The sequence below is a fragment of the Mirounga leonina genome, unplaced genomic scaffold, assembly GCF_011800145.1.
Source record: "Mirounga leonina isolate KUSES-001 unplaced genomic scaffold, KU_Mleo_1.0 Mir_82, whole genome shotgun sequence".
NCBI lineage: Eukaryota > Metazoa > Chordata > Mammalia > Carnivora > Phocidae > Mirounga > Mirounga leonina.
The window spans coordinates 25,905,793-25,920,411 of NW_023270825.1; the positions used below are offsets into that span (position 1 = coordinate 25,905,793).

General features: G+C 43.9%; 1 protein-coding gene across 2 annotated transcripts in view; it reads right to left on the reverse strand.

Annotated features, from left to right (window-relative positions):
• The window catches only part of FLVCR2 (FLVCR heme transporter 2), a 55,813-nt gene that overhangs the window by 13,423 nt on the left and 27,771 nt on the right, over positions 1-14,619 (reverse strand). For both annotated transcript variants that reach the window (XM_034993231.1, XM_034993232.1), the window contains exons 2-4: positions 12,289-12,430; positions 9,345-9,485; positions 638-705 (exon numbers count right to left, since the gene is read on the reverse strand). In XM_034993231.1, coding sequence (XP_034849122.1) covers positions 638-705; positions 9,345-9,485; positions 12,289-12,430 — 351 coding nt within the window. The remainder of the gene's footprint in view (positions 1-637; positions 706-9,344; positions 9,486-12,288; positions 12,431-14,619) is intronic.

Here is a 14,619-nt window from a genome sequence, read left to right on the forward strand (position 1 = left end):
AGGGTCCTGGGATGGAGTCCCGCATCGGTCTCCTTGCTCAGCAGGGAGCCTGCTTCTCCCTCTGCCTCTGCCCCTCCCCCTCCTCGTGTGTTCTCTCTCCTCTCTCTCTGACAAATAAATAAAATCTTTAAAAAAAAAAAGAAATGCTTTCAGTCGAGCAACTAAGAATTCAAAATTAAACTCTGCCCCTATTTTACAAATTAAATCTTTCATACATGATCTATAGGTCTGTATGTTTACCTACTGGATTGCTAGGCACCACGCCATGTGCTTTACATACATGGAGCATATGAATATATATATCTATATGCACACACACATACATAGTATTATTTACTTTCTAATCCTAAAAAATAATCTTTCAATAAGTAATTATGTTTCTGTTGCAGGAAGGAGAATGAGAGCTCAGAGAGGCTAACCAGCTTGTCACACAATTTAGAGGCACCAGAGCCAGAGGAGATCCAGGGCGGTCTCCCTCCAAATCCCATAAGCATACCACCATACCACGCTGCCTAGAACTGCGGGGGGGGGGGGGGTGGCGGCGGGGAGACTAGAGCTAACTGCTGCCCCAGGTCCTGCTGAGATGGACAGAAATCTCACGCTCTTCAGGTCCAGCATGCTCGCGGGACTACCTTACCGGGTAGTGCAAGATCACCATGCGATTCAGCAGAGTGGACAAGGCATAAAAAACACCAGCATTCAGACCTGAAAGAGAGAGGGAGACACACTGCATTAGGAACAGCCTTCTGCTGGGGCCATTGCTAACTTCTCCCCCTGGCAGGTAGGGAGGTCAGAAATCCTCATCCTTGTTGCCATTGTGAGTGGTGTCCTCAGAAAGTAGGAGGCTACTCTGCAGTTTCTGTCAAAGACTCCAAAACAACCCAAAGTAACCATTTTAACCATTTCTTAGCCCACACCACTGCCCTCTGATCCCTTTAAGCCTGCCCTGGAAACAAGGCTCTAGAAAGCATTACTCCCAGGTCAGAACCATCTACATTCTTCTCAAGCATTGACCTACTGACCTACAGGGTCAGCAGAACTACTGGACACCTTCATCTCCTCCTGATGACCTGTTCCCTCTCCAGACTGCTCCAGGCCTCTGACCCCCACATCACTCCTTCTGTGGGTGGTTTCTCTTTTCTGTCCCCATTCCTCCTTCAGCTTTCTTCTTGGTCCAATATCACACAAAATCTTATATCTGAAACCAGAAAGGACCCTAAAGAGCATTGAGCTGACTCTCCTAACTCATCAATTCATCCAACGAATAAATGGAGCACCTAGAATATACTGTAAGAATCCATGAGGCCATTTGTCCATAGCTATACAGTCAGCTAATAGCTAAGATGAGACTGGAACTGACCCAACGGCGATGATGAGGATGAGGATGAGGATGAAGATGCTGATGTTGATGTTGAGGATGATGGTGAGGACGATGGTGAGGAAGATGATAGTGAGGAGGGTGATGGTGAGGAGGATGGTGAGGAGGAGGAGGATGGTGAGGAGGATGATGGTGAGGAGGATAATGGTGAGGAGGATGATGGTGAGAAGGATGATGGTGAGGAGGAGGGTGGGGAGGAGGAGGGTGGCAGTAGCACATACTTATGTACTAGACACTGTTGTAAGTACCTTACAATCCTCATAGCAAGGTAGGTAATATTATCATCCCCATTTTATAGATGAGAAAAATGCACAGAGTTTAAAAACAAATACAGAAAGTCACTTTATAATGTTCACCAGGGGTCTTTTTAATTTTAACTAATTTTGAGGCTCACAAGACCATCACGGCACACGACATTAGATACACTTAGAAGACTCTAAGTAACAGGACACAGCTTGAGAGCAGGGCAGCCTCAGGGGTTCCTCTCCCACGAACCCCAGACCGTGGAACCATCCAGAAGCTATCCTCTGGCCCCACGGTGATGGCACAGGTGCAGGGCAATGTGGGTATGGCAACCACCCTGGTTTAACACCTTACAGGAGCGACTATTGCTTGTAGCATCTCCACAGGCATAGCTTTGGGGGCCCCCTAGAGGACAGGTCAGTGAAAAGAGTCACCATACTCAGAGAAGCACAAAGAATGGCCTCCTACCAGATACGAAAACGTCCCCCAGTCCAGATAGTCACTTTTATCACGAGGTCATCTTTATCATACGAGATGCTGCCTAAATGCCATTCACTTACTCCCTTTATCAGGTTCCCACAGAAATGAGACACAAAGTTAAGTGCAGGAGTTTAAAAATGCAGATTCCTGGGCTCCACCCTGGATCTACTAAATCTGATTCTCCTGGAATGGAGCTAGGAATCTGTAATTTAAAAATAACAGCAGGCACCTGCGTGGCTCAGTCAGCTGAGTGTCACACTCTTGATTTCGACTCAGGTCATGATCTCCAGGTCATGAGACTGAGCCCCGTGTTGGGCTCCATGCTCAGTGGGGAGTCTTCTTGCCCCTGTCCCTCCCCCTCTGCCACTCCCCCGCCCCGCGACTCGCTCAAACATTCTCTCTCTCTCTCTCTCTCTGTCTCTATCTTAAATAAATAAATAAAATATTTTAAAAAAAACAACAACAATAACAGGGGCGCCTCGGTGGCTCAGTCGGTTAAGCGTCTGACTCTTGATCTCAGCTCAGGTCTTGATCTGAGGGTCTTGAGTTCAAGTGTAGAGCCCACTTAAACAACAACAACAATAACAACAACAACCCTGGTCATTTCTTAGACTCAGTAGAGTTCAGAAATAAATGACCTTGGGAATCCAGAAGACCCAAGACCAGGCCTGGGCTCCCAGGTGCTGGGGTTAACATGGTGGCAACTGGGATGGGAAGGGGCTTCAAGACCATGAGAATGACCCATAACACACCTACTTTAGATATGCTTAACCCTGCTGCAAACCAGAATCACCTAGAATGCTTTTTAAGAGCAGATTCCCAGGCCCTTACCCAGACTTTCTGAAACTGAATTTCTAGAAGAAAGGCAGGGAAATCCAGTCATGCACTCAACCAAGCACCCCAGGGGAGTCTATCATCAGGCAAGCTTGGGAAACACTGATCCCAGATCCTATCTCTGGGTTCTGGATATTCTGTGTTCATTTCCCTTGGGTCCTTCCTGAATGTGTAGTAAACCTTCATTTTATTTTATTTATTTATTTTTTTAAAGATTTTATTTATTTATTTGAGAGAGAATGAGAGAGAGCACATGAGAGGGGGGAGGGTCAGAGGGAGAAGCAGACTCCCTGCCCAGCAGGGAGCCCGATGCGGGACTCGATCCCGGGACTCCAGGATCATGACCTGAGCCGAAGGCAGTCGCTTAACCGACTGAGCCACCCAGGCGCCCTAAACCTTCATTTTAAAGGGCCAGCCTCACCGCAGCAAAGATTCAGGAAATTACAAGAAGGATATTATGCCCACTCCCAAGCAGGATCTGAGAGGGGGCACAATCACCCTCCCTAAACCCATGGAGGGTGGGCAGTAGTAAAGCCCTTGAAAGCCCCAAGGGAAGGTGATAATCTTCTAGTGTTGGGCTCTGAGTTTGGATGCCCACTACTGGAAGATTATTCAGAAGCATAGCTGAAGGCCAGGCTGGGGGATAACATGGAAAAGTATTCCCTTTGAGGACATTCTTTAGAAGAGGAGCCTTTTCAACAACTTTTTTCAACATGGCAATTGTTGCGCCATTGATGATAAGGCAGTAGAGGAGGCCATGTGAAAGCAGGGCCTAGGGACTCAAGGAGAAGGTAGCCAAAGAAAGGTTATTCTCTTACCCCACACTCCCTCCCACCTCTGCTGATACACATCCTAAGACCCGTCCTGCCCCCAGACTCTGACAGACCTGGAGAGAGGATGGTTCCAGCCCTGGGTCTTCCTGCATTGCCAAACCTGGAGAAGGGGTGGGTGGTGGTGGTATTTTACTAGAGGAAGAGGCAGTTTTTTATTCCTGTAATATTTCAGCAACATCAAACACAAACCCCATCTCTGTCCCCTCCCCTCTAAGTTGGGCTGCCAGATTTAGAAGAAAAACAAAAACAACCCATCCAGTTACAATTTGAATTTCAGGTAACACTTTTTTAGCATAAATATGCCCCCAATACTCCATGGGACGTTTATGCTGAAAAGAATGTGCTGTTTACCTGAAATTCAAATTTAGCTGGATAGCCCTAATTTTATCTCTCAAACCTACCACTAAGGGTATAACCACAGGCCTACAAGTAAAAGCCCCTGGAATTCCTCCAAAGCCCTCACCAGGCTCCACTCTGGGCAGCTGACTCAGCAGTTTGGAGAAGCACTTGGAAAGCCACTAAAAAGACAGTACTGGACATCCCACCAGCTACATGGGAGCTACTCCCTACTTGGTGAAATCCAGTTCAGACCAACAAAAGAATGTAGGAAATCAAGTTTACCAATGCAACAGCAATGTGGATTCATGCAGCATCTACTTGCAATTGCTTTAAAAGCTTTCATCTCCACTCAGAGCACTCCAATGGAAAGCAAATTTACTTCTTATTTTCTGAGATTATTATTTCATGGGCAAAGGATGGGTGAAGGAGGTACACTCAGTAATTGGCAGAGCTGACATCAAAACTCAGATTTCTTATTCCTTATGGGCCAACTCTGAATTCACCACTCCAGCATTCAAGGCTCTTACTCAAAGATGTATTTACTCATGTCCAGCAAATGTGCCTGTGAAAGGCTGTCATCTGCTCGATTCAAGCCACATGCTCTTAAGTGCATATAATTCAGAGGAAAATATGAACATCATATATACAATATAAAAAGTATGAATTATTTCCTTCTTCAAAGCCCAACCTGAAACTGCAGGAAGGATGGGGGACATTCTGGAGAGCTTCAAAGCATCTAGCTGAATTTATAGAGGGTTTTGTTTGTAATTGGAAGCAAAGATTTAATTTGGAAGAGAGCAGTGATTCTTAGGTGGACTGAGTCCCAAACACTGCCTTTACATGACCTCTAAGCCTTAGAGAGACGCTAAAGTCAAGACCCCATCCTTTCTAAATCCCATAGATGGCTGGTCAATATAAGTTGATCCTGCTTCAAAAACCCCGGAACTCTAGTAGATTTGCATCTTAGGAGAAGGCAACTCCCAGGCAACTGGTCTGGAGGATTGAATCTGAAGAAGGACTTACTTACTCCCCTAGGTAGACCCAAAGACCACTCAGACAAGTGGGGCTTAAAAGAGCTCTGTCTCTGTCTCTAAGATGTTCCTTTCTCCATAGGGAGGCAAAAATGGCATGGCGGTCAGGAAGATGGGCTCTGGCATCAGACAGACAGAAGTTTAAATCCAAGCTCTGTTGCTTGCTAGCTTTCCAGTTGTGGGCACAGAACTAAATAGAGCCTCAGCTTCCTCATATATAAAATGGAATGGAGTTAAGAACTGATGTCATGGGTTTGTTTTGAAGATTAAATGTGATAATCCATGTAAAGCACTTAACATAGTACCTGACACACAGTAATGGCTCAATAAAATTCTTTCCAAATCTATGATTAAGCCTAAAAACCATTTCCTTGTTGGTCAAGAGCTTAGTCATCAAGTCCAATTATCTATCATGGAAAAAGGCTTGCAGTTTTCTGACTATAATGAACTATATGCAAACATCCAGATTAGTTTAACTCTCTCTCACTGGAATAAACCCAGGCCTTTGAGGAAAAAAAAATTAATTAATTCTATCTATACAATGGAGTCAAATGCTCCTAGAGACTCAGAAGAGAATTGCTTTTCTGGCTAACGCTATCCCAGTTTAAATGACAACTTACTTCCACCCTTTCTCTCCTCACCTTCTGAGATTACCGTTATGCATATGTTGGTTTGCTTCATGGTTTCCCACAGGTCTCAGGGGCTCGGCTTATTTTTCTTCATTTTTTATTCTTTCTGTTCCTCAGACAGGATAATTTCATTTGATCTATCTTCAAGTTCACTGATTCTTTCTGCTGACAGCTCAAATCTGATTTTGAGCCCTCCAGGGCGTTTTCCATTTTAGTTAGTGTATTTTCAATTCCAGAATTTCTATTTGGTTCTTTTTTATTCCTGTCTTTATCGATATTCTCTATTTGGTAAGACATTATTCTCCATCTTTTTTTCATTCTTTAGGCATGGGTTCTTTAGTTCTTTGAACATATTTATATTGTTGATTTATAATCTTTATTATGTCTAACGTCAGGGCTTCCTCAGGAAGAGTTTCTATTAAGTGCTTTTTTTCCCTTGTGTATGAGTCTTACTTTCCTATTTCTTTGCATGTCTCATAGTCTTTTAGTAAAGCTGGACATTTTAAATACCATGTCAACTTTGGAAATGAGATTCTCCTCCCTCCTCAGGATTTGTTGCTGTTGCTGCTATTTGTGACTCTCCTGGACTAATTTTGTAAAGTTTGTATTCTTTGTCATGTGCAGCCGCTGAAGTTTCTGCTTCATCAGTTAGTGGTGAGGTAATGATTAGACAGAGATTCCCTTAAATACCTTAAACCAGTAAGTCTCCACCTTTGCCAAGGACCTCCTCTGTGTGGGGGTTGGGCTTCTCCCTCAATGCTCCAGCAGGCAGGTGTCAACTCTGCCTTAGCCTTCACTTCCTCCTTGCACAGAGCCTCAAGGTCAGCCAGAGGTGAGAGTTTAGGGCTTTGTCAGGTCTTTCCTGGTAATGTAGACATGGACTTCTAGATTCCTAAGAATATGTCAGAGCTTTTCAAAGCCCCGATGACCATCTCATTCTCTAGATTTTTGTTTCAAGATTTTTGGCCAGCTTCCTGTTTACCCCAACTGGTATTCTACCTTAGGCAGCTACAATGCTAAACAGTGATTGTTTTCAACAAATGCCCTGGAAATAGTGCTTTTCCCACAGAGCAAGCTCTGAGTCAGGTTAAATAAAAGCAAGTCCTCTGAATGGGGCTCTTCTAGAGAACTGTCAGATATCAAATAATGACCTAGGAATGGGGCTTTTGGGGGAGGTCCAAAATTGTTTTTGCCCCATCAAGTGTCTGTGAGGCTGCTGGTTCTCACAACTACCATGGCTGCTAGGCTGCTGGTTGTCAAGGCTACCACAGAGACTGGGAGAGGCGGATCGGAATAGGGCAAGTTAAAACACAAAGCTCACTGTGCTTGCCATTATTCAGCCATTTTTTTCTTGAATAAATGTCCCTTGGATTGTTGCAAACCTTTGTTGTAGAGTTCTGAAAATTTGATTTTGACAATGTTTGCCAGTGTACTTGTTGCTTTACGGAAGAACAAATTATTCAAGGTCCTCACTCTACCATTCCAGAAGTGCTTCCCTATTTATTTCCTGTGTTATCATTTAACCAAATAGATGAATGTCCAGAAGTATAGTATTAAAACCACTCTGCCGAATTAAAGACCATATAAGCAACCAGCCATGCAAGAGGGGAAGAGGAAGAGTTGCTTTTCTCCCCCACCTCTAGACTGGGATCATTGCCCAGTTATCACCACTATCCTCATTCTCATCCATAGAAAATATTTATTAAGCACTCATCTGCCCTAGAATCCCAAAGTAGGCCTCAAATACCCTGATGTCAGATGCAATAAGAGTTATGGCGTTCAAAGGTCAATGCACTTGAGATGTTTAACTCAGGAAAAGTGAAAGTTCTCAGAGCCACGCCATACTGAATCTGCAAGGGATCCCAAAGGTCATGTGGCTTTATTATCCATCTAGATAGCCTGACATTCTCCACAATATCCCCACTAAGTAGTTGGTCCCATCTACACTTGAATGCCTCCCACTGATGGGCAACTCACATAACTTCTTTAGTTGGATATCTTAAGTATTGGAAACTCTGTCTTTATATTGTGGGTGAAGGCAGAGACATACTCAGAACTGAAAAGCTGGAGAGAATGAGAAACAGAGACCTGAGACCTTGAAGATTAATCTGCTCATCCAGCACTTTTCCGGGTGAGAGATCACTTATTTTTGTGAGTGCCTGAAAAATAGGCGTGCCCCTCTCCTGTGGATGATACTACCTCTTGTCTAGTGCCTCAGCAGATAAACACTCTAATTTAGATAAAGAGCATGATAAGCCTAACATGAAACTCTGGCACAGTTCTACAAAGGGGCATAGGCATTAATTGTGTAATCTTTGGAGTTAGATAAACCTGTATTTGAATCCTGGCTCTGCCAATTCAAAGCTGTGTCTTCTTGAGCTACTTAGCCTGTCTTGAGTTTCAGTTTTCTCATCTGTTGAAAAAGGATAACTATGGTACCTACCTCACATGGGTGTGGTGAGAGTTAAATAAATAAAATCATATATGAAAAGTCTTGGCACATAGTAAATGCTATTGTAAATACATTTACATAAAATGCAAGGTTTGTACAGAAAACAAGGTTTTGTACAGAAAATACAAGGTTTGTACAGAAAACAAGGTTATAGCCAACTGGGGTTTCAGTAAGCATAAATTACATCACACCAACCTCGTTTCTTTTTTTCTTATGGTTACGAAGCATGTTACACAACTGTTGACTCTTGATTTTAAACAAACTAACTAGTAGGGGCACCTGGGTGGCTCAGTTGGTTGAGTGTCTGACTCTTGGTCTCAGCTTGGGTCATGATCTGGGGGTCATGGGATCGAGCCCTGTTTCGGGCTCCCTGCTCAGCAGAGAGTCTGCTTCCTCTCTCCCTCTGCTCTTCCCCCTGCTCATGTACCTTTTCTCTCTCTCTCTCTCTCTCTCTCCCTCTCTACAATAAGTAAAATAAAATCTTAAAAAAAAATTTTAATGCATAAATATTCAAATGTATCTTACCAAAAGCCAAAAAAAGTGAAATAAAAGAGGGATATTGTCTTGCATTCAGGTAAAAAGGAGTCAGTGTTACAAAATGACAGAGGATTGGTTGAGGAGTGGTTTATGTGGCAAGACTCATACATGCACTCATTCATTCATTCATTCATTCATTCACTAAATAACTGTTAGAGTGTCCACTCCAGGCTGGCCACTGCTGAGGAACTATAAAAATGAAAAGCCATAAATCCCCACTCTTGGGATGTTCACAGTCTAGGGGCAAGACAGACCTGGAAAATTTTTTTTTAATGGTTCAGTGTTAAGATGTACCAGGAACAGCATAATAAAAGAGGTAAAGGTCACCTTTATAGCAGTGATACTCAGATGAGACTTGGAGGATCAGCAGGCATTTGTCAGACAACTTGACATGGGGAGGAATGGTTTTCTAGGTGAACTTTACAGAACATGCAAAGGCCCTGAGGTACAGCTGACTCTCTGGTTGACCCTGAGCAATAGCTTTATATACACATTTGGGATTTGGAAAGAGTAAGACACATAGACACATCAGGTCTCTTGTCTCACATTCCCAATTTAAATACACTCCTGGACACATGTGCACCTTACCGTAGGTGATGACGAGCAGCACAAAGTTGAGGTTTTTGAAGATCCGGACAATGGAACTTAAGTACGAAGCATCAGGGGATGCCAAGGCATAACTCAGGGACTGGGCCCTGCTGGGGGAATGTTTAGGCTTCTCCTTGAATACTGAAAGGAAAGGAACAGAGAGATCACTGAAAATCCCCATGACCCCACCCCTGCAGAGCTGACACATGGACAAGAGCTGGCTCCCTCATCTAGAAGAAGTTAAGACTCGAAAAGGAAATATTAATTCTTCAATTAAATCCTTCAACCCCTCCTTTCTTGAAACTGTTTCTCACCACCTGTGACTGAGTGAGGTCTTTTAATTACTTTTTCTTCATGGCCTCTCAATGGCTGCACTCCTTGGGTCTCCCAGGCAGTGTTCAAGGATCAAGGAGTTCCATACTAAATCAGCAAATAACATTCCGCAGAGCACAGAAACTAATATAATAGTAATACATGGCTAGAAAGGAAGCGAGAGCTGAGGTTTTGGGATTAGTGAGCCCAGTGAATGGCTTAGCACCAGAGCTCCTCCCGAGGGGGCAGGGACGGTGTCCCTGCTTAGCAGAGAGCCTGGCACAATGCAGCCAAGGAATATTCCCTAAATAAGTGAAAAGATCTTCTATTGAAAAAACCTCAAGTCCATTCCTAGTTTGTCAAAGTCTGAGTCTAATGTCTGCCTCCTGAAGAGACAAGAGAATTAACACATACCCTGCAGGAGTGGTCACTGTGATATGAAGGACTGGGGAGGGACAGGACAGAAGGGAATGAAACCCATTCATTTTATATTCGATTTTCAGCACAGCTGGTACAATCAATTTGATGGCATTGGTCACTGTTCAGGTTCTGGGGGCAGATAAGTGTAACCAGTAGTTTGGCTAAATTGCCCCCGAAGTTGGATCCAGGCAAGCTCCATGTAGCCTTCTCCACACACCATGAGAACACTCCTGAAAGGTCAGTAGACTGTTTCCAGTTAGAGGAAGCTCTGGAAATGAGGTTTACTCTCTTGAAGATCAAAGAGGTCCCCCACCCAGAAACCCTTCCAGCCCTAACTTCAGAGCCCTGCTTCTTCCTTCTCCAGAAATAGTCCTGAATTACTTCCTGCCGTTGGAAACCACTCATCCATTGTCTTGCCCGTTCACCTCCCCTTGCAGCAGGGGAAAGAAAGCAAGGCAAGAGGCTATTTCTCTCTGGTTTGTTCAAGGGCCTGGCCACCACAAACCAGAATTCAGATCAGATTTCTCAGTTCTTTACTCAATTAGCCACTCTCTGGCTTGATAATAAAATGTCAAAATGTAGAAATGTCTTACCTTCGGTATGTCAGATGCAAAGAACCACACCCTCATCTGCTCTTAGCACAGGCATTTGAAGCTGGGCACATTACAAGTTGAAACTTAAGGTCTGGTTGAGGAAGAGGGTCCCTGGGCAGACTGTTCTTTCCTGCGGCTATCCACAGCCCCGTAGCTTCTCCCCCGTAGCTTCTCCCCTTCCCAGAAACAGCAAGTCCTCTGCCCAACATTTCCTGCCAGCTTTGAAAAGCCATCAGACTTTCTCATCTTGGACCCCGAGGGAGAGAATGCCTCGGTGAGAACAGTGGAATGGGGTGCACGATCATAAAACTGTTCTGACTCTGGAGGTGAGGATAGCAGGGAAGAATGAGACCTTTACCACGTGGGATGGAATGTTAGGAAGAAAGCTGGTTAACCTTTAAAGACGAATGACTAACTGAAAATGAAAAAGCCTCTACTATACTGTTTCTGAATTTATCACAGCACATGTAGTATCACTCAGATGATAAAAGAGGATATAAAATATATTAACCAATATCTCAATGATCAAATGTACATGCACATAAAAATTAATAGTAGTTATCTGAGGCTGCTGGTGGGTTTAACTGGTACAGTCTAAATTAATGGTTATTCCTTTTTATTTTAATTATTTATTTTATTTATTTATTGAAGTAACCTCTATCCCCAACATGGGGCTCAAACTCATGACCTTGAGATCAGTTGGTAGAGCCAGCCAGGCACCCAAGTTATTCTTTTCTTTATGCTTTCTCGTATTTTCCAGATTTGTCCATAATGAGCATGTATTCCTCTCATAGTTTTTTAAAAAAGCCTCAAAAGATGTGGTCCCCAGGTACTCTCAGATGAATCTATGAGAGTATTAAGTGTTTGTGGGCCAATTCTGTTTTATTTTGGTTTGTTCCAGAAATTTAGAGTATGGAGTTAGACAGGGTTAGGCAATCTCTGCCACTTACTAGCTAACTAATCTCGAATAATTGACTTAACTCCCCTTAAGTCTCATTTTCCTCTTTGTGGGAAAGAGGGGATTGGTGGGATTGATGATGGTAAACTTCACTCAAGATTCAAGATCATGCATGCTTAGCACAGTGTCTGTGGTATATACCATAAGCACTCAGTGGGGTTTCATCACAGGGATCAAGAGCCTGCCCATTAATTCCGGTGAGGTTTTATTGGGGAACTGGTTAATTACAATTAAATCTTTACTGAGCCGCTAACAAAGGACCCAAGACCAGCTAGCACTCTGTTGGCTAAGACATTTGAAGACCACTAGAAGCCTGGCCTCCAGTTTCTATAAATGTCCATGGTATTCTTTTTTGTTTTTTTTAAAGATTTATTTATTTATTTGAGAGAGCGAGAATGAGAGAATGAGAGAGAGAGAGAGTACATGAGAGGGGGGAGGGTTAGAGGGAGAAGCAGGCTCCTCGCTGAGCAGGGAGCCCGATGCGGAACTCGATCCCGGGACTCCAGGATCATGACCTGAGCCGAAGGCAGTCGCTCAACCAACTGAGCCACCCAGGCGCCCAATGTCCATGGTATTCTAAGGCCATGTTCACAAGGTCCCCACCCAAGTCAGCAGAACCTCCCTGCCTCCTGGCCCCCCATCAGTCTACTAACGACCTTACCGATGATGACAAGGATGAAAAGCAGAGTAGCCACGCTTGCTATTATGTGAAACATGATGCTGATGTGGTAGGCAAGCTTGTCCCGGTCTTCGATGTTGGGTACCAAAACAGGAGGGACCAAGAACCCAATTGCAATTCCAAGCTATAGAAGACAGAGACAATCAATCACAGTTTCCAACAGCCAAGAATCGACAGCATAAACTTAGAGAGACTCCTGATAAGAAACATAAACCCTAACTTCCAGTCCTCTTTAAAACCCAAACAGGGATTGTTTCCCCCTCTCAAAACACCTGAGAGATCTTTCTTTTCATTGACAACTCAACTCTTTTTATTGATTGACAACACATCCCTGACCTCGCTAACTATCACTACCTACTGAAAAATATTATAGTTGGGGTTCTCAATGCAGGCTGGCTCTTCTCTAGCTGCAGACTAATGAACAATGGTTCCCATACTTCCATATCTCTATAGTAGAATAAAACAACGTTGAATTTTTCTTCACTGAATTTTTCATGTCACTGAATCCATTAACCTGAAGCTGAGAGACCGGCTGAGGGAAAAATCCTACACCCTACAACCCCAAGAACTTGCGTTCAGTAGGAGATGAAAGCCTGAAGTTGTTACCCGACTCACAAATGTGAAAACATAAGTTCACTGTGTAAATAACATAATTTACAAAGCATCTATAGTGTGAAGTTACATGCCACCACGTAAATGTACACACACAGGACACGGGGACATGACAACTGGCTATAAACATGCATACGCACACACCAACTAATTAGAACATCTCATACCTGCCTCAGGGTTCAAACTCCAGTGACCTGACAGATAACGGTGAGTTGGGTGTTTCCAAGGTCAGAAATGCCTCGATTTGGTAATGGCTTACTGTGACATAACTCCCGAAAGCCCTTCTGCAACACATATATACCAAGGCAGAAATCGGAAAACAGCCTGAGAACTCAGGCAAGCCTCAAATTCCCAAAGTGAAGGAAGATGAGTAAATCTTTTGTCTTAAGGTCCCACTTTTCCTTTACTGTACTTGAAAGGAACTGCAGGTAGAGGCCAAGTTGCTTTCATGCCACACTGTAACAGCGTCCTTCACTGGCTGCCTATCTGTTGACCACCTTGATCGCTTTTCCAGCCTGTCAATTACAGCCACTAGGGATGGTGGTTCTCAGCTCTGGAACAGTCGCAAAAGTCATCATCGTTAGGCTCAGTGTAGGGTTCTCCCAAATTTGCCAAATATATAATCAATAAATCAAACAGATCTTTAAAGCATCTACTATGTGAAAAGTATTCTGCTAGATATTTTACCAATGTACCAAGATGGATATGGCATGAGTCCCGCTTTCAAGGAATTTTATAATCTAGTTGGGGCAGGGACTTTAAAACAAAGATACAAAAGATAACACAAAAAGATAACACAAATGGGGATGTTTGTGGGTTGAAATCATAGGACGTTATTGTTTTGAAAGTTCCTTTGTCGTCGTCTGTACAACCTGATTATTAGAGGATCAAGTGGAGGCTAAGTGAAGTTTTAAGCTCTAGAAGGTAAGTGAGTGACTCATGGTCACAGGAGTTCTAGCAGAGTTGAGATGAGAAAACACATCTCCTAGCTTCTCAGGCCAGGGCCTCCTTCACTGGGCCTGACAGGTCTCTCCAGGGCTAAGAGCCCTGAGAAAGGGCCAAGTGAGCAGGCTTCTCCAGAAGAAAAGATATTTCATGTCCTTGGAGTCTTATCTGATCCTTGATCACAGCGATTTGGCAGAGTTAAGTCTAGCGTAAGTCTCTAAGACTTTAAGGGGTTAAAACCAGCCATAGACAAAGGGACAGATACAACGGGCACAGCTGGAAAACAGGGCCCCCTGCAGGTTCTGTCTGGCCCCCTACGTACTGCAGTGTTGGAGATCTAGGTGTTAAACAGAGCCCCGAAAGGTCCCTTTTGCAAGAATGAAGGAAGATACGGGATACCATCCAAGGCTCTGTGATTCTTTCATTCCCCAAAGGACCTTGATACAGGATAACCTAATCCCCAGTAATCTTCTGCCTTGAGAAGTAAGTCCTCCCAGCTGGTTCTACACTACACACCCGATCCCTCAGAGATTGCACTCCATTCTCCGTCTACACACTAGGCCTGAGTGAGTGCTATTCCACCCCACCTCCAGCACCGAAGCCTTCCCCAGCCGGCAGGCCTCAGCAGTCACCTGTAGGTGACACACTGCCTCATAGTACCCTTTCTCCAGAAGGAAACTGACTTCGGAGGTACTTTCGTGGTCAGTGTGGAAAACAAAAACATAGGGACTGGACTGTCAGCTGCTGCCTCTTTGG